The sequence below is a fragment of the Phacochoerus africanus genome, chromosome 1, assembly GCF_016906955.1.
Source record: "Phacochoerus africanus isolate WHEZ1 chromosome 1, ROS_Pafr_v1, whole genome shotgun sequence".
NCBI classification, from domain to species: Eukaryota; Metazoa; Chordata; class Mammalia; order Artiodactyla; family Suidae; genus Phacochoerus; species Phacochoerus africanus.
The window spans coordinates 106,199,719-106,222,259 of record NC_062544.1 but is presented as its reverse complement, the minus strand read 5'-3'; the positions used below and the strand labels follow the sequence as shown (position 1 = coordinate 106,222,259).

General features: G+C 45.6%; 2 protein-coding genes across 9 annotated transcripts in view; both read right to left on the bottom strand.

Moving 5' to 3' along the window:
- TRAK1 (trafficking kinesin protein 1) overlaps positions 1–14,648 on the bottom strand; it is a 106,774-nt gene extending 92,126 nt beyond the window's left edge. The window contains exon 1 of one of the 8 annotated variants that reach the window (XM_047770740.1): positions 14,502–14,648. Coding sequence is in view for 7 of the 8 variants with exons in the window: in XM_047770687.1 (XP_047626643.1) it covers positions 12,327–12,417 (91 nt within the window). In the remaining variant the exon portion in view is untranslated. Of the gene's footprint in view, positions 1–12,326; positions 12,581–14,501 lie in introns of those variants that run through there. The other 7 variants (XM_047770687.1, XM_047770695.1, XM_047770713.1 and 4 more) reach the window with 7 other exon arrangements.
- A 31-nt stretch (positions 14,649–14,679) lies between these two features.
- Positions 14,680–22,541, bottom strand: part of LOC125110452 (translation initiation factor IF-2-like) — a 65,934-nt gene continuing 58,072 nt past the window's right edge. The window contains exon 4 of the mRNA XM_047751744.1: positions 14,680–14,798. The gene's annotated coding sequence lies outside the window, so the exon portion shown is untranslated. The remainder of the gene's footprint in view (positions 14,799–22,541) is intronic.

Sequence of the window (22,541 nt, the reverse complement as noted above, 5' to 3'; positions counted from 1 at the left end):
TTTCTTGAGGGGGGGGGTTATGACATGCAAGATGAGGAAGCACTAATTTGGAAGGTTCACATTCTATCTTTAAGATACAACATCTTGGGAGTTCCTGTTATGGCTCAGTGTGTTAAGGACCCAATGTCTCTGTGAAGATGTGGGTTCAATCCCTGGCCTCACTCAGTGGGTTAAGGATCTGGCATTGCTGCAAGATGCAGTGTAGGTTGCAGATGCAGCTCAGATCCGGTGCTGCCATGGCTGTGGTGTAGGCCTGCAGCTGTAGCTCTGATTTGACCCCTAATCCAGGAACTTCCATATGCTGCAGGTGTGGTCGTAAAAAGAAAAAAAAGATAAGACATCTTATGATATTACATCAAAGAGGCATGGCAGACACTGTTAGTGGTTTCCCAACCACTCATATTCTCCCACTTTCCTTAGTATCAAAGACCTGGGAAGACTACATTTCTCAGGCTCCCTCGTAGCAAGATGTGACCAAGAGTGCTAAGTTCTGGCCATTGAGATTTAAGCAATGGTACACTGAGGCTTTCCCAAAGGCTGCCTTCCTATAGCCTGGAACTTGGATGTGATAGCTGGAGCTTCAGCAGCCTTCTGAGACCATGAGGTGTCCTTAAAGATAGAAACCACAGCAAGCATGGTAGAACTGAAGTCAGAAGGGTTATACCAGCACTGCAGAGCCTCCCTCTAAACTTCTTTTATGTGAAAGAAAAATAAATGCTATCAGGTGAAAGCACTGTTCTATGCAACTAAGCCTAAGCCTTACTGATATAAGTAGTTACCTTGAAATTACTAGAAGGTAAATCTATTATTTCTTTCATCATCCATAGCAAAAATAGGATAACTTGCTTATATTTCATCTCACTAACCTCCCTCCTCTGGGGTTTTCCCACTCTAATCTGGGAGTTCAGATCCAATTTCTTGTCTTCAAATTGTTAACTCTTTATACTTACATTTGCTTTCTTTTTTTTTTTTTTTTGTCTTTTTGCCATTTCTTGGGCCGCTCCTGAGGTATATGGAGGTTTCCAGGCTAGGGGTTGAATTGGAGCTGTAGCCACCAGCCTATGCCAGAGCCACAGCAACGTAGGATCCCAGCCATGTCTGTGACCCACACCACAGCTCACGGCAATGCCGGATCGTTAACCCACTGAGCAAGGGCAAGGATCAAATCCACAACCTCATGGTTCCTAGTCGGATTCATTAACCACTGTGCCACGATGGGAACTCCAACATTTGCTTTCTGTTTTCCAAAAACACTTATATTTATTATTTATAGTTAGAGTCTCTAAGACCTTAAAGGCAGCCTGAGCAGCTGCCAGATTTCAGGCCCAATCCTTCTGCCTCTTCTCTCCTCCCCAAAGTTTGCCCTTGCTAGGGGACACTGGAAGTCAGTAAGCATAAAGGGTAAACTCTGAGATAAAGAGTTATGTGCCAAGTTACAGAAACTTTATTTTATTAATAGAACAAAATTTTGTGAACCCATAATACCTCCTGTGCCTCTACTATTCAATGTAGTCAACGTTTTATTGTAAATTTAAATTAACTTCCTGAACAGGAAATTCTGTTAACAAATGAACAATGGTTACTTTTTCAAAACATCACATGAGATCATCTGGATATTAAAAGATTTCAAACTCATCAAAAACAAAAAGTCACCACAGCCTAATAAACAGTTAAACAAAACAGATAAAAGAATAAAACCTGAGCATGAAATGATTTCACATTATTTGAACCAGGTTTCAAACCAATACAAACATACATTCAAAATGTAGAAAACTACAAAGGATAACCTCCTACAAAGCACAATACAAATGAAGAAATACAAAGCTATAATAAAGGAAAAATATGTTATCTCATCAGGTGATGTAGCGTCAGGATCAGTTAATTAGGTCTGCACTTGAACAGCCTGGGTGACCTCCCAAGAACATCCCTTGCTCAGCTCTCCAAGGCCAGGAATGGACCTGTTAGAGCCAAGAAAAAGAAGGGCAGCAGAAACCAAGAGGTAACTTACTGAAAGCTTATTAAGAACGCAGCCACGTAGGGGGACAGGTGAATATATTGATGGGTGATAGCTAAAGGGCCTGGAGTATCTTTTTGGGGTGATGATAATCTTCCAAAATTTGATTGCGCTGATAATTGCACAACCCTGTGAACATACTGACAACCATCAAATCATACACTATAAATGGACGCATTATATGGTATTCTATCTCAATGAAGCGGTTACTCACACATACAAAATGCAACCACAAGGAATGTGGAAAAAGGTTGCCCACACACCTACCACCCTTGGGCACATCTCCAAACCTCCCGCCAAACACTGTGCATGAAAGAGGCAGCTGAGTCCACCTGAAAGGTTAAACTGCCTTCTCCATTGTCCTTGGAAAGCCCAAGGAACTTCTAATACCTTTCACAGCCGTATCTACTGAAAATGAGTTAAGCAAAATGACATTCCATGCTTAGAAACAAAAAGCTCTGGCTGCCCGGAGAATCCAATGATATGGAACAACTCCTCACGGCCTAGCAATGCTGCGTGAATAGGGTATTACTGGACTCAACAACAGCCCTTTGATTTTTTTTTTTTTTTTTTTTTGGCTTCCCAGCTAAAAAGGAATATTTCTCTCTTTCCGTTAAGTTGATGTCCTGATACAGATCAGGGCTCGAAGGTCTAGACCAGGGGGCTACCAACTACAACCCACAGTAAAATTCAGCCCGCCCCACGCCCCTGCCTGTTTTCACAAATAAAAACGGCACTGGAACAGAGCTATGCCCATTCCTTTACGTATCGTCTGCAAATGCTGTCAGCTACAACACCAGAGATCATGGAACCCACAAACCTAAAATATTTACTCTCCGGCCCTTTAGGGAGCAGTCCCTGCTCTAGGCCTCTGGAGCCCATATCCCTCCTCCACCCACCCCCACCCAGTCCCCTGGCCAGCAGAGCAAAGGGCCTAGAGTCACTGACGTGAGGCTTCTCTGAAGACCATCTGTGCCCGTGAGCTATACAAGGCCACTTCTGCCCCTTAAGGATCTCCTAAAATGCAGGCTGTTTGTTCATTTTATTCACAGTTCTTCCCTCACTCCCCACCCTGGCTATGCCTCACTGGGAACAAACTATTTCACCACTCTGTGACCTTGAGCTGGGCCATGCAACTTCCCTTGCTTGGCCAATGTAATATGAGCTGACATCACTTACTGCATGTCCAACCAGACACGTAGACTGTGAATGTGTCCATGTGGCTGCATTTGTCCCCTTGAGCTCCTGTCCTCTGCCAGGAGAAGAGCACGGTCCCAGACAGCTGCTATCTGTCAGCCCAAATCTTCAAATGAGACAAGTGCAGCAAGTTCAAGACCTGAACTGAAGCCCAGGCACAGTAACTCATGACCAGGAGCACGGAATTAGCATTGCAGTAGCCACTGTGGATTTGGGAGTCATTTGTTACCCAGCATTTCTACAGTAAAACCTGACACACGCCCTTTTTTTTTTTTTTTTTTGTCTTTTTAGGGCCGCCTGTGGCATATGGAGGTTCTCAGGCTAGAGGCTGAATCAGAGCTGTAGTCACTGGCCTATGCCACAGCAAAGTCAGATCCGAGCCGCATCTGTGACCTACACCTCAGTTCATGGCAACGCTGGATCCTTAACCCACTGAGTGAGGCCAAGGATGGAACCAGCAACCTCATGGTTCCTAGTCTGATTCATTTCTACTGCACCACAGCAGGAACTCCAATTTCTAAACACACTTTCTTAGCATATTTTTAAATATAGGCAAAGAACTTACAATCAGTTAATATGTGTATCAGTGCCAACCTTCATCTTAATCTCATTCAACCTAAAGGGCAAATGTAACTATAAAGTTCACCACATAAGACTAAAATCCCATCACCATCAGAATCTCCTAGCAGGTATTCTAAACAAAAAAGATGTGGCCACACTTGGCTTTCATAATACCCTCCCTTACAAAAACAACTTCCGGAATTAACTCTAGCAAACAACCGATGGGAACAAAGGTGGGATGGAACTAGGCAAGAGAGGGGATGGGAAGAGATTTCTTTTGTTCCATACATCTGAAGTTGCCTGCCTTACCTCTCAAGACTCCCTAGACAATTAACTCCTCTTTCTTCCATTCCACTTCAAAAGTTGCAAACCCAGGGCACTGCAGGTGTCTGGTCTCCAGGTTAAGGCTGCCAGTCCTGCTGCTAGTGCTTCCCTGGCCCACTAGGTGGTGCTGCAGCCATGCCCGGGGAAGGCCCACTCCCTCCCTCCATGCCTGGGACAAAGGGAGAAGAGGCAACCAGAAGACTCCCAGGCCCTTCTCAAATTCAGACTTACTCCTTCCCATTTCTTCTCACCACAAATCCCCTCTTAAATAGGGGAAAAAACAGCATTGAGCAATGGAGTTCAAGCCTGCAGTTATGACAGCCTGAGTTACCTGAAAAAAAAGTAGAGTTATGTTTATCAGATTCGAAACCTAACATGTTGGGTTGGAGTGTGTTGACAGAAGAAAGAATAAGCCCAGAAGATGGAAGAGCAGCCACGGGACAGTTGCAGAGACAGAAGGAAGACAGAAGATGGAGTAGGGGCTTGTAAACAGAGGGCAAATTAAGGGGCAACAGACAAGAACTGAAAGGACATGTACCTCAGGGTAATCCATGCTTGTCTCTGGGTGGTGAGATTGTAAAGAATTATTACTTTATTTTTGAAAAAAATAATAACATAAAACAACTATGCCAAGTGCTGTCCCCTGCCTTTACCCTATACCTACTCACCCAGCACCAGGAATCCCAGTTTTCCTCCAGGCCAAATACAGAGAGGTGGATGGATATGACAGTGAGATAGGCAGATAGACAGATGAGAGATCGACTGACTGATAGCTAGCTAGCTCACTAGAAATAATAACAGCAAAGAAAACATTAATTGAACACATACTATGTGACAAAAACACATTAAGTACTCTGTATGCATTCACTCATGCAATTCTCACACAATCTCATAGCAATCCAGTGCAGTGGGTGCTACAGTGAGATCCTCTCTAGAGTTAGTAAAAAGGAAAGTATAAACAGTAATTATTATATTTAGAATTATGGGGGCAAAAAATTATGGAGGTAATACCTCCCTTCATGAGCTATATCAGAAACCCTTAAGAAGCTTCTATCTCGGATCACAGAAAATGAAAATAAAAATTCCTCTAGGAAATAGTGAAAGATGTGCAGCCTCTTCCCACTAAGAGGAAGATGAGTCAAGACCACACTTGAATGCAGTTTGATGCACCTCAAGTGGCAAAGAGCAAGATGTTTGCTGATCCCGGGGTGCAGAGGGTATGGGCCCGGCAGTCCCACCGTATCTGAATAACACAAAAAGCACAACCTCTCTGGCCATATCCATAAGAACAAAAGTCCCCCCTCTAGCACTTCTCACAAGTACTTCATCACTTATTTGCTCAAACATGTGGGAGCAGACCTCTCACCTGCAGCCTCATTCGTATGTGCAAACTACATGCCTGTCAATAGGGAAGAGTAATGAAACAACAATGGGGCTTGCACACAGTGAGTATTAGGCACCAACAAAAACAATGTGACAGATATGACTGCTAGAAAGGTCTCCAATATACATTACTGAGCAGAAAAATTAAGGCACAAATATGTTTAGTGTATGTTCCCAGTTAGAGACAAATTTTAAAAGGAGAAGGAGGCAAACAGTAGGCACAGAATAAAATTTTTCAAGCAAGGTGGCAGGCAAACAATATGCTGAATCACAATTGGCATTTGTTTTCTGGGAGAAATAGAACAGAAAATATCCAAGTGACTCCCAAGTAATAAGGAAGGTCCTTAGTGGAACTTCTGTTTTAGGTCTATGTATGAGGGTGCTGGGTCATGGTATAAATGAAGATTTTTCTTTCTTTCTTCTTTTTTTTTTTTTTAATGTGGGTCACAGTCAAGACTCATAAAAGAGTGGTTAGGAAAGTGGGCTCTAATGGCAAACTGCCTGGATTCAAACCCTAACTCCACCACCAATAAGTTGTGTGACACTGCACAGGTTACTTAAGCTCTCTATGCCTCAGTTTCTTCATCTGTAAAAGGGAGATAAGATGCGCTTCACAGGTGGTGTGACTGCCAGCCTCTGAGATGGCCCCCAGTTGCCTCATCTGCCTTATGGTACCCACCCACAATGAACCATGGCGAGCCTGTGAGCCCAACAGCATATGAAGGAAATAACTATATCTGACTTCTGGGGCTAGGTCATGCAAGACACTGGAGTTTCACGTTGGTCCTGCTCTTGGGTTGCTCATTCTTTAGGAAGCCAGCTGCAAACTGTCATTATAACTCTGAAGTGGCCCTTTGGAGAGACCTATGTGGTGAACAACCCAGCTGCACCGCCCCCCAAGGGCCAGCACCAACTTGCCAGGCAAGTAAGTAAACCATCTTGGAAGCCCCAGCTAAGCTTTTACTTTTTGTAAGTAAAAGCTTTATTGAGATGTTATTTGCATACCATAAAATTCACCTTTTAAATGTACAATTTAGTAAATATCAGTATATTCACAGAACTGTGCAACCATCAATATTACCTAATTTTAGAAAATTTTCATCATCTCCCAAAAGTAACTGCTCCCATTAGCAGTCACTCCCCATCTTTTCCACCTCCAGTCTCTGGCAACCACTTATCGACTTTCTAGCTCTATGGATTTGCCTATTCTGGATATTTCACATGTAATCACATGTGTCTGGCTTCTTTAACTTAGCATACTGCTTTCAAGGGTCATCCACACTGTACCATGTATCAGTACTCCATTCCTTTTTATTCCTGAACCATACTCCATAGTATGAATATACCTCTTTTTGTTGATCTGTTCATCAGTTGATAGGTGGGTTGCTTCTATTTTTTGGCTATTGTGAATAATGCTGCTTGGAACACTCACGTATAAGGTTTTGTGTGGACTTATGTTTTCATTTCTCTTAGGTACATACCTAGGAGTAGAACTGATAAGTCAAATAGTAACTAGCATGTTTAACCTTTTGAGGGACTACCAGAATGTCTTCCATGGTGCAAACTGTTACCTTGACTGTAGCATCATTAAGGACCCTGAGCCAGAACCACCCAGCCAGAAGGGAGACTATCAGTGTTTGTTGTTTTAAGCTGCCAGGGTTTAGGGAAATTTGTTACACAGCAGTAGATAACTAATAGATGAGAATTAAATGGAGTTAGACATAAAAGGCATTTAGGACAGTGTCTAGCACATAGTAAGTGCTCTATCAATGTTAGCTACTCTTATCACAGTATCTTCCCACCACAGGGCCTTTGCTTATGCTATTTTCACTGCTTGGAATGCTCTTTCCCTCCTCCCTTCCTCCCTGCTAACTCCTACATATCTTTCAGATTTCTGCTTTTTTCACAGAAGGCTTCTTGGAAATGCCACTTCAGAAATCCCCTTTACACAATCTCTTAGAACCCTAAACTTTTGTGAATGTCAAATGTAGTCATAGTTAAAAAGTAATCTGTGTAACTATTTTCAAGACTTTTTTCTCTCCTGAAATATAAAAGAATCTCAAACCTGGCACATTGCCCTATCCTCTGTACATACAACAGAATCTCAAGAATACCACTTAAAGGCCAAGAACCCACGAGAAAAATGAGCAAAGACAAAAAAAACAGGCTGTTTGCAAAAAATAGGACAGAAAGGAGGCACAGACTCATTCATAATTTAAAAGAAACAAAATAAAATGAAACACCATTTTTTGTGACTGATTAACCATGATGAAAAAGGCTGATCATTCCCAGAGTTGGCAAGAAACTGCTGGGAACTGCCCCTTCCCCATGCGGGTGTTGGGCACTTGATGGGCACAGGCTCTCTGGAGGGCATTGTTGTGATCTGCATCATTCCCTGTTCACCTACAGACATACAAGATAACTGACTCAAGATGTATATGCAAGAACACTGTTCCTTGGAGCACTGTTACAAACACTGGAAACAACTTAAAGCATCCATCGAGAGGGGACTGATGAAAACAGCAGCTCTTTCTTGGCCATGGAGTGGCCAGTAAGCTTAGTTGCTCTTGTAGCTGCCACCTGCACCGCAGCCCTATCTGCAGGGGTGGGGTCTGCCACCCTAATGAGGCCAGCTAGGTCCACACAGCTACAACCAGAATCCAGGCTCCATCATTTTACATTAGTTTCTCCTTTACGTTACTGTAAGGCATTACATGGGTTCTTCTAAAATTATGTCTTTAGGAGGATTCGTTACCTATTAATTTCTGATTAATAAAGTAGGAATGACACAATGTTATAAATATTATATCAGAGGAGTTCCCGTTGTGTCTCAGTGGTTAGCGAACCTGACTAGCAGCCATTAGGATGCAGGTTCGATCCCTGGCTTTGCTCAGTGGGTTAAGGATCTAAAGTTGTCATGAGCTGTGGTGTAGGTCGCAGATGTGCTTCGGATCCTGAGTTGCTGCGGCTCTGACATAGGCTGGCGGCTACAGCTCCGACTGGACCCCTAGCCTGGGAACCTCTGTATGTGAGCACAGCCCTAAAAAGACCAAAAAAAAAAAAAAAAAGAAAGAAAGAAATATTATATCTGAGAACTGCTGGTTCCAATAAATGGAAGGTGATGATGATAAATTCAAATAATGGGCAACTATAGAGCTACTTCAAGGAATAAGCAACACTCTATGTACTATAATGAAACAATCCTAAGTAATACGTTAATTTTTTAAATGCAGCTTAGGGTATACAGTATGGCCCCATGTGCATAGTATTAGGGAAAAAAAATTATGTACATAAAAACTTCTGGAATGATTTTTTTTAAAATGGTTAAATTGTACAGATAGAAAGGTGATTGTTACTGTGCTTTGGTACAATTTCAACTTTTACCATTTGCATATTGTTATTTTTTAAATTTAAACCCTAGTTAGGAGTTCCCACCATGGCGCAGTGGGAGGGATCAGCAGTGTCTCTGCCTTGCCAAGGATGCTGGTTCAATCCCTCAGCCAGCACATGGCTTAAAGGATCCAGTGTTACCACAGCTGCAGTGTAGGTCACAACTGCAGTTCAAATCTGATCCCCGGCCCAGGAACTCCATCTGCCAAGGGGCAGCCAAAAAACAAAACAAAACCCAAAAAATCCCCCCCAAAAAAACCTAGGTAAAGGACATCATTGGAAGAGAGAAATCCACAATGAAGGATGTTAAAATAGGGTCAGAAAACAACATTGCTGGGTCTAATCCCCAAGGATACTTGGTTTACATGGGAAGACAGGCCACCCCACTCCGCACCTCCTCAAAGGTGAGGGTGGTAACAGTTCCCGCCTGGCAGGGTAGTGCTGAGAAAAAGGTGAGTTTCCAGGGCAGTGCCTGGAGGCCTGCCAGGCACAGAGCAACTACTCAGTAAGTGATTTCCTTTAGGATCTGTGGCGGCTAATTATCAACTTTATTGAGCTGCAGGGTACCCAGATATCTGGCCAAACATTGTGCTGGATGTTTCTGTGAGGGTGTTTGAGGATGAGATTAAGATTTAAATTGGTAGACTGAGTGAAGCAGATTTCCCTCAGTGATGTGGGCAGGCTTCACCCAATCCACTGAAGGTCTGAATAGAACAAAAAGGCTGACTGTCCCTCAAGGAAGACAGAATTCTTCCTTCCTGACTGCCCTCCAGCTGACATCAGAATTTTCCTACCTTTGGACTCCAACTGAAACATCAGCTCTTCCTACAATGGCGAGCCTGCAGATCTTTGGATGGTGATTACATCACTGGTTTTCCAGCTTGCTACCTACAGATCTTAGGACTTGTCAGTCTCCATAACTGTGGAAGCCAATTCCTTATAACACACCTCTTGATTTATATATATATGTGTATATATACACACACACACACACACACACACACACACACACACACACACATATATATCCTGTCGGTTCTGTTTTTCTGGAGAGCCCTGACTAATACAAGATTTATGAAATTTGATTTGTTCCAGGTCTAATTATACTTATAAAGTTTCTGTTCTCATAGTTTCAGCTTGATTTGCTCAAGTTTGTCACTGTTCACACAAGATCAGACAAGATCAGAGGTCAGAGAACAAAGACAGGTTTCTCTGGGCCAGGAGTCCCCAGAGTTACCTGTGAACTATGTGGCTGGGAGAACATCCAAACACACCTGCAAGGTTCACCCAGCACCCTCTTTCAGTGAATCCCTGGAAAGGCCCTGCAGCAAACCTCAGCTGAGTGGGACAAAGTGCTGAGGCCCATGCCGCCCCTCCACCAGCAACTGCCTTCGAACCCTGGTCCAGTCCAGTCCCACCAAAGAGCGCCTTGAACAAAGTATGTGTGAAGTGACACTCTGACACTTGCAAAACAAATTTATGTAAATCCAATATGAAAACTTGGCACCTAAAAGAACACCCTCAAGAATGCTATTTGTAGTTGGGATGGATATCGTGAAGCCCCTGCAAAGCACCTCTGATCAAATCTTTAATGAGATTACGCTTTATTTTTTATCATAATTTATTATTTGCCAGCTTCCCAAAACTGAAGTGGGCAAAGTCAAAGTACGTTAGATACATGGAAAAACTGTTTCAAATTCAGAATGAAAACCAATTAGGAAGACAAAAATACGTCAAGCCTCTGGAACAGGGCCTCCCAATCACATGTCAAGAATCTTACACATTTTAACTAAGTTTTACAGTATACATCAAAACCTTGTCTGATAAACAGTCTATTCCCTCACCTAAGGATGAGGAACAGAGAGGAAGTAAGGCCACCTGGTGCCCCCCGCCCCCAAATCATTTGCAGCATGTTTAAAAAACAAATGGGAATGTTTTTGTGTTCTGCTGAAGATTAAGCATCAGTTCTAAGATCCACCGAAAAGGGCCCTCCTCCTGCACTGCATTTAAGAAAACGAACCGACCACTAAATAGGGGCCATTCCACCAAGAGAAGAAGCAAAGGACATTTCTAAGCTATGAATCTGAAGAAAGATTTATAATTCCCTAGATCCTAGTTCTCACTCTGTGAAAGAAGGGATGTTTCACAGTCTATTCTTTTCTCTTTCACTTAGCCAAGTAAGCACCATGTACATTCTACATGTTCAATGGAAAACACCATAAAAATATCACACTAGTCAGGGACTGATAAGTTAAACTTTACATTTATACATTCAAGAAAGAATTCCATGATATTTTATTTCAACATATTTTCAGAGGATAGATCATCAAGTCTGAGGGTGGCCCTGTGATGATGAGGGTGCTTAGACAAGGCAGCTTTAAGCACAGTGGGAACAATCCTGGCCAGGGTCACAGCAGGTCATTTCTACCTCTCCCGCCTCTGGGGCTCTGCATAGAGATCTCATCTATGGATCCCACCAAAAAGCTGGCCTCAGATAGATGCTAATTGAACAGAATTATTGAATAAGCATGAAGACACTTTAAATATGCACACACATACGTACACACTTATAGCACAGCGTCTCCATAATCTCCCATCCAGTCTCATATATCTTGAAACCTAAAATTGAGTGGGAAGGGCTAAGAAGAGCTCCGGCGTCTGAGGAATTTACTGGTTTGTGGCCCAGACAGCTCGTGGGTAGCAGCGTACAGACAGGACAGAAACCAGATGGGTCATCACCCATCGGACTCTGATGAGCTTAGAGGAAGTGAGGAGAAACAAAAGCCCATAGCAAGAGACAAGCCAGAGCAGAACGGATTAGCAAGCTTGCCATCACCACCACCACTGCCATCACCTGGGTGTGGATGGGAGGTCGAGGGCCAAGCCCATTGAGTACAGAAAAAAAAAAAGATAGAAAAGTGAGGGCAGAAAAGAGGGATGGAGGGAGGCAGACACTGTCTGACTCTGTTCTTTACCTTCTGAAAAATTCCTTGCTGACCTAGACAGCAGGTGAAGCTCTGCGAAACCAGGATAAAGACACAGGACACCAGGTGAGGCTCTAAGAAACCAGGATAAAGAGATGGAGCAGGAAAATCACAGAGTTGGAGAGGCCAGAAGGGGCCTTAGAAACCTCGGTCAGTCACTACACAGAACTTGGAAGGGCGAGATGGTGAGAGTCCGGAAGCCTGGTCCCAACTCAGACCTGCTGCTCACGGCCTCACAGGGGTCACTTGATTCTGCTGAGGCTGGATCAGGGGCTGAGGGGTGAGCAGCTTCCATGGTCCCTCCTCTGCCTGTCAATAACTCAGTATTGCCATTTCCCACCCCAGGTCCAAGGACAACCGTCTAAGTAGAACACAGCAGGAGAGAAATGACTTCTCCTGTGGCCTCTTCACCCTTCCGGCCACAACTTTTACAAACAAGAGCAACAGCAAAAATACCAGGCAAACACACTTACCACATGAGCCTGTCCGAATGAGGCTGCCTGGGCAGAGTCCTGGCAGAGGCTGGGCCCTCGCGGGCTGCCCAAACTGAAATACCAATGCCATGTGCAGAAGGAAAGTCCAAAGGCAGTTCAGAAAGCTGAGCGATCCTCCATGAGCACCCAGCCTGAGTAGCACCTCGGCACAGCCACCTCCAGCACCTACTCAGCAGTTCTCTGAGTTTGCTTGTTGGGGCAAATCCTAAGACTGTGCACAGCCTTGGAAGCACAATGGGTTACGTAACTCCAGGCAGTCTGGGCACCCTATCGGCTCATCTCGTTAAACCGCCCCAAACAGAAAATGCCGCACCCCAAAATATGATATCCCTGAGTTGGGGGTAGGGGGAGGAAGAGGGGAGCAGGGCTTTGTGATGGGCATTTGGCTTTGCCTAAAAATTACAGAGGAACAAAAGGCCTGCTGTTCAACTCAGCACTCCCTGGGAACAGGGGGTGGCACAGATTTATCAGAGGCTGGATGCCAAGCGGTCTCCCAGGACTGCACTTGGCAAAGCCCTTGAAGTTCACATACGCATTCTCGGGGAGAAGCCAGGTCTCTCGAGAATGTTTTCTATCCTGTGTCTTCTTCTCAACAACAAACAAGACTTGAACCTGAGCATGTTCTGCATTGCCTGGCTGCCTAGCACTTAAACAGATAATAGTGCCTATGTTTTACACTCCTGTTTACCAAGCCACTGCCAAAAGTGACAGCCCTGAGCTGTTTCTCAGCTGCCCTACAGTGCTTGCTACAGATGTCCCAGCAAAAAACCCCCTGTTACCACACCCCACAGGGTTTGAAGTTAGTACTGCGTTCTGCCATTACTTTGCCCTCGGCTGTCACGTTCAACGTGAAACAACTTTAATAGGCTAGATGTTTCCTGGATTTCACTGGCACAGACGCCGCTAGAATCCAAGTGATTAGTTGATGTGTCTGGACAAATGAAGACGTAGTTGAGACACTGCCTTCTCTGAGGAGCCCTCCTGATCTCCTCGGCCAGGCACCCTCCTTGGTGTTCTCCCATGGCCTGTGCTTATCACTGTGCTAACCATGCTGCATGGTGGTGTCACAAGCCTGCTCACACTGGACACAGGAGTGAACAGGAGAGGAAAACAAAGAAACAGTTGCAAACAAAAGAGCAGAGACATGGGCCCTGGCTGCAAGGAAAGTGGGAGGAAGAAGGATTCTTTTTAAGAAGGGAGCTATCAGACCACGTTTTTGTGCTAATAGGAAAGATCCATGAGCAAGGGGAAACATGTCATAGTAGGGAAAGGGCAGGTGCTGAAACCATGTCCTTCCTGGGTTAGGCAAAGCAGCACTGCCAGGCTGGGATCCTAGGCACCTCAGTGCCCCTCATACCCAGGAAGCTCTTGACACAAGGGGTATTCTCAATGCTTAACTGGTAAGAGAAAACAGTAAAAAGCTACTGGATGGAGTTCCCCTGTGGCACAGCAGATTAAGGATCCAGCCATTGTCACTGTAGTAGCTCTGGTCACTGCTGTGGCATGGGGTTGATTCCAAGCCACAGGAGTGGCCAAAAACAAAAACAAAAAAACCTACTGCAAGCAAATCTGCACATTTTAAACTGTCACTGTGCAGTGATGCAGACAAGATGAGAATGGACAAATTCTGATATGAATGCAGTTGGATTTAGTTATCATTATGCTCCTCACTGCTGTTCCACACACCAACCCACACCATTCCCACTCAGAGCCCCCTCTTTTGCTGGCTCCAAGTACCTGTCTCAATAATTCCTTGAGGGAGTTCCTGTTGTGGATCAGTGGTAACAAACCCGATTAGTATCCATGAGGCTGGGGGTTTGATCCCTGGCCTCATTCAGTGGGTTAAGGACCCAGTGTTGCCAGGAGCTATGGTGTAAGTTGCAGATTCAACTCAGATCCCGAGTTGCTATGGCTGTGGTATAGGCCAGCAGCTGCAGCTCTCATTCGACCCCTAGCCTGGGAACCCCCATAAGCCGCTGGTGCAGCCCTAAAACACACACACACACACACACAAAAGCTCTGACTCTTTGCACTTTGGTGGTCCCCCCAGCTCACCAACTCTCCACATCCCTCTCCCAGACCCAGTCCTGTGGCCCCAGTCTTCCCTGGTCCTCACTGACTGTCTCCATCCATGACAGGGAGAGGTGCCCTTACCGGTGATGGTGCAGGCATCCCGGTACCCTCTGGAGCTGGGAGCATCTTCCACAGCCTCGCTTACATAGTGCTCCTCAGGGATGCCCGGGCTGCAGGCTAGGACTGCATGGTTGCACGCCTCCGAAGGGGGCACAGAGTTGGCCAAAGCGTCGTCGTGCAGAGCTGTGGCGTCCAGCTTGGCAGGTTTCACGGGGAGGTACCCACTGCCATCGGAGGCCCCGCTGCCGGAGTCTGGAGCAGTCGGGCAGACGGCCCCCCAGAGGTCTGGCACACCAGCAGGGGCTCCTCACTGGGACTCTGTGGGATAATCCAGAGAGAGGAGCACAGTTACCTAGAGTCTCTGAAAAACGAACAAAATCTTAATAAATTGTGATCTAAAGAAAATCTATCAGACTGACAAAGATTTTAAAATGATAACAATGCTCAATCTGACAAGAGTTTTAAACAACCCATGAGGGGAAGGGTAATACATTCAGAAGGACGGCCTGGATAAATACATGTGGCTCTTGGTCCCTAGGATACATGGGCCAAGGGTGTTGACCACAATGAAAGGCTAAGAACAAGCTAACACGTAACAGAGAGGATGGAGCCAATTATGACGCAGCCATGGAGAAGTGAAGGCTGCAGCTGCGAAAAGGAAGTCTCAGAGCAAATATGAATTTATCAGCGTGGAAGGATGCTCTACACAGAGAAGTGATAGATAATGAACATGGACCCTAAAAGGTTTTAAGACTCATTAAGAGATTGAAACCTCATTCAAATCTTCTTTAATCTGTACTTAGATGAATCCTCTATATGATCCTCATGCACAAGTTTGAAATAGTTTTTCCCTTTGCAAAATGTCATTGTTCTACTGAAATCGATCGAGCTCTTTTTAATTGAAATAGAGCTCATGTACAATGTTCTGTTAGTTTCAAGTGTACTACAGTGATCGGACAATTGCATACATTTTGAAATGATCACCATGATAAGTCTGCCAACCATCCGTCCCCATCAATCAATATATTTTTTTTAAACAAAAGGTCCTAAACATAAAGATTTCTTAAAGAGGACTACCACTATGGATTTTATAAAATAATTCACGCAAGACACATCCAAGCTAGGTACATACCAAATTCTCAAGATAATCATTATCACTGACAGTGTAATTTCCAGATTTTTGCAATTAGGCACCTTTCTTGGTCTCCCCACAATATTCATATGCCAACACTTCCAAGCCTATTTCACCATGAAACCTTTCACCACAGGGTACCTGGTCCTATGGTATATATTTCATGGTATAGACTTTGGGTAAAGCTTCTCTGTATTTGGCAAACCTCTATATCTTTGTCACCCCTTGTTGAGAACTCATCTCTCCCACAGGTTGTGAGCTCCTGGAAAGCATGGGCTGGCCCTGGCATCTGTTACGTACTGAGTAAATATTTGCAGAATAAACAATAATGAATGAAACAAGGGATTTGGTCCATATTGCCTTGAGGATTTCCTGAAGCTATGAGGCTGTGGTTCTATGATCCATACAGGAACCAAAGGATGGAAACTCCTAAATCACACACAGCTAACCTTGAAGATTCACAGAAATCAATGGGAAAACTTTCTAAAGCACTCCTGAGATGTTCCAAGGATGCAGCCCATCCCCCACGGACCCTCCAGGATAGCTTCCATGGAACCTCACCTCATCCTTTCCAACACAGACCAATATACACCAAATGTGATGTCATGATTAAATGGGGTAAGGTCACTCACATACAGTTCAGGAATCAGGAAGCCTCATTGTATAGACCATTCAAAACCCGGGCTGCAGGTCCCTCACTCAATTAGAAGAAAGAGTCACAGGAGACCCAGGGACCATGGAGTGGTGAGTGGTGCTGAGGAGGACACCATAATGAGTCGATTTCTCAGAACAACTGTTTGTCAGTGTTTGCATTCATAATGCATTTTTCTTTTCTGCTGATAACTAAGGATCTCTAACAGCTCAAGGAGTGAAAATAAACAGAGCCATGGAGTTCTCTTGTGCAGTGAATAAGGATCTGGCATTGTCACTGCAGCGGCTTGGGTTCGATCCCTGGCCCGAGTACTTTCACATTCCACAGGAGCAACCAAAAAAAGAAAGAAGGAAGGAAGGAAGGAAGGAAGAAAAAAGAGAAAGAAAGAAAGAAAGAAAGAAAGAAAGAAAGAAAGAAAGAAAGAAAGAAAGAAAGAAAGAAAGAAAGAAAGAAAGAAAGAAAGAAAGAAAAAAGGAAGGAAGGAAGGAAGGAAAGAAAGAACGAGCCAGATATTTGATCAGACTCGTAGAAGGCAAGCAGCCACTACTGCCAGGGGGAGGTCACCCAGCACATGGCCCCAACAACCCCAAAACACTGGGGAGAAGAGGACAGAGATGAGCTCCTGCAGGTATCCAGCCTGTTTCCTCCTCTCTGGGGTAATGATACCCACAACCTCTCAGACTGTTAAAAGGATTACAAACATGGAGGCAAAGGTGCTAAGTACAGAGCTAACCCTCCAATTTTACACACTTTTAAACTGGTCACCTCCCCTCAAAATTATTCATTTACTGTCTAGGAGACATGATCCTTGCATGTTCCTAAATTTATACAGTTTGCACTCCAGTACTCTATAAAGCAGTGCACATCTGTAAAATCCTAACAATATCAACTTTTATTGAGACTTGTGGTGTGCACCAGACACTGTGCCAAGTGTTTTGGAATCTCTAATTTCTACCGCCCACTGCTGGGTCACCTCCCTCATAGTTGGGCACCGTTAACCAGCCCGGTTTTACAGCTGAGAACAAGAATGCTCAGAGAGGTTCAGTAACTTTCCAAAGGTCACAGAGCCAGCAAAAGGGGTAATCTGGGTCTGATTTAAACAAGTGATGGGAACCCAGTGGGAAAATGATCCTTGGCACCTGGTTATTGCCTCTCACTCTAATGTAGGCAGTCATTTCTGAGGCTTCACACGGGGCTCAGGAACAAAGCAGCCACAGCACTGGACACTCTCTGGATCCAGCCAACCCTAGCACACCAAGCAAAAAGCTTCTTTCAGGCAGAGGAAACAAACAAGGCTTAAGCAAAGTGAGAGTGGACAGCCCTGAAAGATGAAAGCGCCTCTGTCTCACTGGGTTGTGTTTGGGGAGCCTGCGGGAAAGAGGGATTTTTCTTAGCAGAGGAGTGAGAAATTCTGCAACCTGGTCAATTTTTCAGCAAAAGAGGTGCTGGGAAAAGAAGCAGAAAAAAGTGCACATGGAGGCCGTTTTGCATTTGAGCTGAGAGTGTTTTCCTGCCTCTCGCCTGGAGTGCTTGGCCCAGGTTCCCTGCCTCATTCTTCTCCTAGACTCCACAGTTCACAGTTCCCCCAAGCTGTCAAAGGGCACTGGCCAGGCTGCTCAAGCCTAGTCCGGTTTGTTGCTGAAAAAATACACGTATGCATGTTCCTATGCCTTCCTTCCTCTCCAGCATGGTGCTTTTGTGGCTCAGAATCTTAGCTAAAACCTCCAGAGCTGTGTGACACTGAGGGGGTGGTCTCACTCCTCTGGGCTTCAGCCTCCTCCCCTAAACAAGGTAGGGATGAAATGAGCATTAGCAAGCCAGTGGCCTTGCAGCTAAGCCATGCCAGGATCCCCCAAAGTGGGCAGGTGGAGCTACAAGGAGGGCCTCTGTGTCCCAGTCAGCCCTTCCCCCACTCCCTCAATGCTATGAGCATGAACCCTCTGCCACCCACACGTAAGTGGCTTCTGGCAGGAGAGCCAAGTGATACAGCTGTCCTTTGTGAATACAGAGCACCTGTTTCCCAAGTGCTAAAGGAGGAGCTTTCTCTAGGACAAACTCAGAGGTGGTAGGAGAGAACCAGGCTCAACAGGTGACAAGGAGAAGCTGGTGCTGGGTGATTCCTCTCCATGGTCAGCCAGATGCTTGGACTTTCATGGTTTATGATGTGAGGGCAAAGGCAGCCGGTATATCTGGGGACTGACTTATTGCCCCAGTTCAGCAATTTTGAACAAATGTGTCCCAATACAGCAAAAGTTTACAAAAAGGGACACATTGTTCACCGGGATTAATAAGGTCTCTATTGCTGCTGTGACAAATTACCATAAATTTAGTGGCCCGAAATGACCATTTATCAAGTCACAGTCCTGTAGGTTAGCACCAACACGCTCATTGGGCTCCAGCTGAGGCATCAGCAGGGCTGTACTCCTTCCCGGGGCCCTGGGGGAAGAACCTATATCCAAGTTTATTCAGGTTGTTGGCAAAAATCAGTTCCTTATGGTTGCAGGACCGTAAGTCCATATTTCCTTGCTGGCTGTTAGCCAGAGGCTGGTTTTTGTCCCTAGAGGCTGCTCATGTTCCTTCTCATGCTTGCCATGTTCCCCTAGAGGCCTCTCCCTGGTGCCTGCACACGGCCCCACACCTCAAAGGCAAGAATTTCTCTATCTTTTCCTTCTGCTACATCTTTCTAGCAGCCTGTCCTTTTCTGTCTGTAAGCATTTGTGTAATTACACTCAGATAAATTTAGGATCGTCTCCCTACCTTAAAGTCATGTGATCAATAACCTTAATTCCATCTGCAAAGTATCATCATAGCAGTAGCTACGTTACTGCTTGACCGAATACACCACAGCTGACAGCAACTGCGGATCGTTAAAGCAAATCCTGAGGGAACAACTTGAGAATTTTGCCTCCCACAAGGGTCTTAGGTTCTGTGTGCCTTAGGCTTAAAGCCCCCGTGTTGCTCCAAGCCCCGTGAGAAGGTAAACCAGGGTCAGCCTTAGACCCTTCTGGCTCCAGAGGAAGATGATTTAGATGCAATCATGGGCACCACGCAGGCCGGGGTTTAATCCCAGCTCAGCCACCGCCTACTGACCACACTCCTGGGTAAGGTTCCAGGATGTCTCATCTATAAAATGTCAGTACCACCAACTGGTTGTCAAGTTGGTGGAAGAAGCAGACACAATGAAAGCAGATGGCCTTCCAGGCCTAGGACAGCAGGGTTGAGACTGAATCAGAAGTCTGGAGACCTGCCATAGGGATCATAAGCATTTAGAACCTGAACATGCAATGGAGGCACTTTTTCCACACATTGTTTCTATCTCAGGAATAATCACATGAGGCCAGGGAACTTGCAGGCTGTGGATGGCCCTAAAGAAAAAGAGCCATTTGAAGTTGGAGTGAGCACTCCTCGACACCTGCTTGAGGCAGATTGGCTAGCAAAGGATCTTGGTTAAGGCATGACTGGCAGCAGGGTCTCCTCCTCTCTAGCCAGGACCATTTGTTATGCTGCCACCTTACACTTACTTCTCTGAGCAAACTGCTCCCTGCTCAGAAGGTGATAAGACCAATGTGTGCTTTTTGAAAGGGCAGACAGCTCCAGCACTCCTTGCCCAAGGAGCTATAGGTCTGTCACTGGGCTTGGTCATTTATACACATGATCTGGTTTCAGGCTCACAACCTATAAAAATAATATCAGAATCTGATTTTCTACAGGAGGGAAAACAGGCTCAGAGGGATGAAGTAACCTGCTTAGGATGTGAGTGGCTTCAAAGGTGCTACGCTCTCTGTTGCAGTTGTGAGCGTATTGTGTTTGTGCTTAAAATTGTTCACAGTCCAGTGGAGAATCATACATTCCATGTGATCCTTGACCAATGACCATTCTCCTACATCTGTCTACCGGCTCTCAAAATAGCCCACTTGCCATAACAGGGGCAAAGGAACTCATAGAGAAAATCCCACTGAGACAAGTCTTTACAAGAAATATGCACACCCTGGGAGTTCCCATTGTGGCACAGCAGAAATGAATTGGACTAGTATCCATGAGGATGCGGATTCTATCCCTGGCCTCACTCAGTGGGTCGGGGATCTGGCGTTGCTGTGGGGCAGCTGCAGCTCCAATTTGACCCCTAGCCTGGGATCATTCACATGCCATGGGTGAGGCCCTAAAAAAAAAAAAAAAAAGATATATGCATACCCCAGCCAGCCCAAAGAGGGGTATCTGACCTCCGGGGCCAAGCTGGGCTGGCAGACAGCTGACAGGCACCCATGAAGGTCTGTTCCTCTTCTCCTTCATCCTACTGCACCTCATCTGACCTTTTTGGCCCTCCCATCAGTCCAGGCCAGTTCCTTCAATACTGAGACAAGGGCCTAAGGAGTGGAAAACATCATGTAAGAGTTGAACAGCTGGAGGAGAAGATGCACTGCAGTTTTGCATCAACGGTGCCAAGTGGGAGGAAAAGCAGGGCCACCAGGAAGCAGCCACTGGCCCTGCAGGACGATGCTGCTCACTGAGGGCTTTCACATCATAATGCCGTTTGTCTCCTGAAATAAATCTATGTTATAGTTTGGTAGAACCATTCTCATTCTGCAAGGTAGGGTGAGGGGAAAGGTTAAGTGACTTGCTCAAAGTTTTATCTCAAAAAAGGGCAGAAGCAGACTTGGAAGCATTTCTTATTTACTCAAAAATTTCAACTACTGCTATCCCACCCTGCCAAAGGCAGGAAGATCTTGGGAGAGGGCATGTGTGAGCCCCACAGAACAAGGAAGAATACTTGGAGGAGCATATGTCGGCAACTATAGCCAGAAAGTCAGAGCCACGTGGGGTAACCAGAGGCACAGGAAAGGAGACGCCATATGGTTTTCAAGGTGGCTATCAGGGCCTTCTATGAAGTCCCATAAGGGTCCCTAAGTGTCCCTAGAAAAGGAGAGGCCAAGACAGCTGGAGATTAAGGCAGGTGCTGCCAAGGTTTCCACTGACTGCAGGGAGAACTTGAGCGTGAAATGGGGGCTGCACACATGCGCCCGTCAGGTGCGCCTGTCACATAATGCAGGTCACGTGTGTCTTTCCGCCTTTGTTCTCTCTTTCCTCATGCTCTCATCCTAAGACACACACAAACACACAGGTACACTGATATACACATGTGAAATAAATGCCATTCTTAAGGCTATACCAGCTCTGAAGGTGAATTCTCCCCACTGCCCCCAATTTTTTTTTTTTTAATCAAGAATCACCCAAAGAAAATTTTCATCACTCAAGGCAAGTGGAGAAAAATGACTCTGACCCAGCGAGGTCTCCTAACTCAGCATTCTGTTTCTAAACTGTGCTGAGGACAGAAGCAAGCCCACCAACACAAGGCACTGCCCCCTGCAGAAGCCTAAGAAGTAAGGTCAATTTCATCACATCGTTTGGGTCTCATGAATGAAAACTGCTACCATGTGACCAAATTCACCAGTTTCCAAAAATAATTCTGCTGCAACCAGGAGAACAGAAATGCGCAGGCACGCTACCTTCTGCAAGCCCAGCCCTGTCTCCCAAAATAAGAAAGAAAGGAGAATAAAAAGGCAGCACCCTCGGACAGCCTTATGTAACAGTCCCCATCTCTCGCGCTGGCAGCAGCAGATTTATAATGTGCCATAAATAGCTCCCTCTCTGGGGAAAGGAGACCAGGCTGAGAGGCTGAGCTACAGAGCCACACTGACAGCCTGCCTCTCCTCTTTTGTCCCCAGTGGAACCTTCATGTGTCTTCCCGCAGAAAGCGAGTTCAGTGAGAGCATCTGGCCCAGGCCCAGTACAGACTTGTGTCACCTAAGAGACCCTAAAAGCTGAACAAGACATTCAGGGAGCACTGTCTCCCACGCCAGCATAGAAACTATAACCACAGCCCAGTGCTCTGCAGCCTAACCCACCCACAGCACGCCAGGCAGATAGGGTTGCTCTGTGCTCCGAGATCAAGTCAGGACAAATAGTGGCCTTTGGACATTTCAGCCGGCAAGCCAGGGAGTGTGAGGCCAGCCGGGCGGGTGGCAGACACTTCTTGGTGGAGCATCCAGGCCCTGTGCTCCCTGCCCCACTTCTAACCCCCATCAGAAAATCCAGACCTGCAGCAGTGTTCTTTCCACATTCCCAGGTCAGGGGAGGAATCTTGGAGGCTGGCCCAAGCCGGGCAGGGTGACAGGAGCAGGAAACTCATCCCAAATCCCTGTGGGGTGGCTTGTTGGACATCTCTATGATTCTGGTTTAAATAGCCGTTGCTCTGAAGAGGAAAACTTTGCCTGAGAAG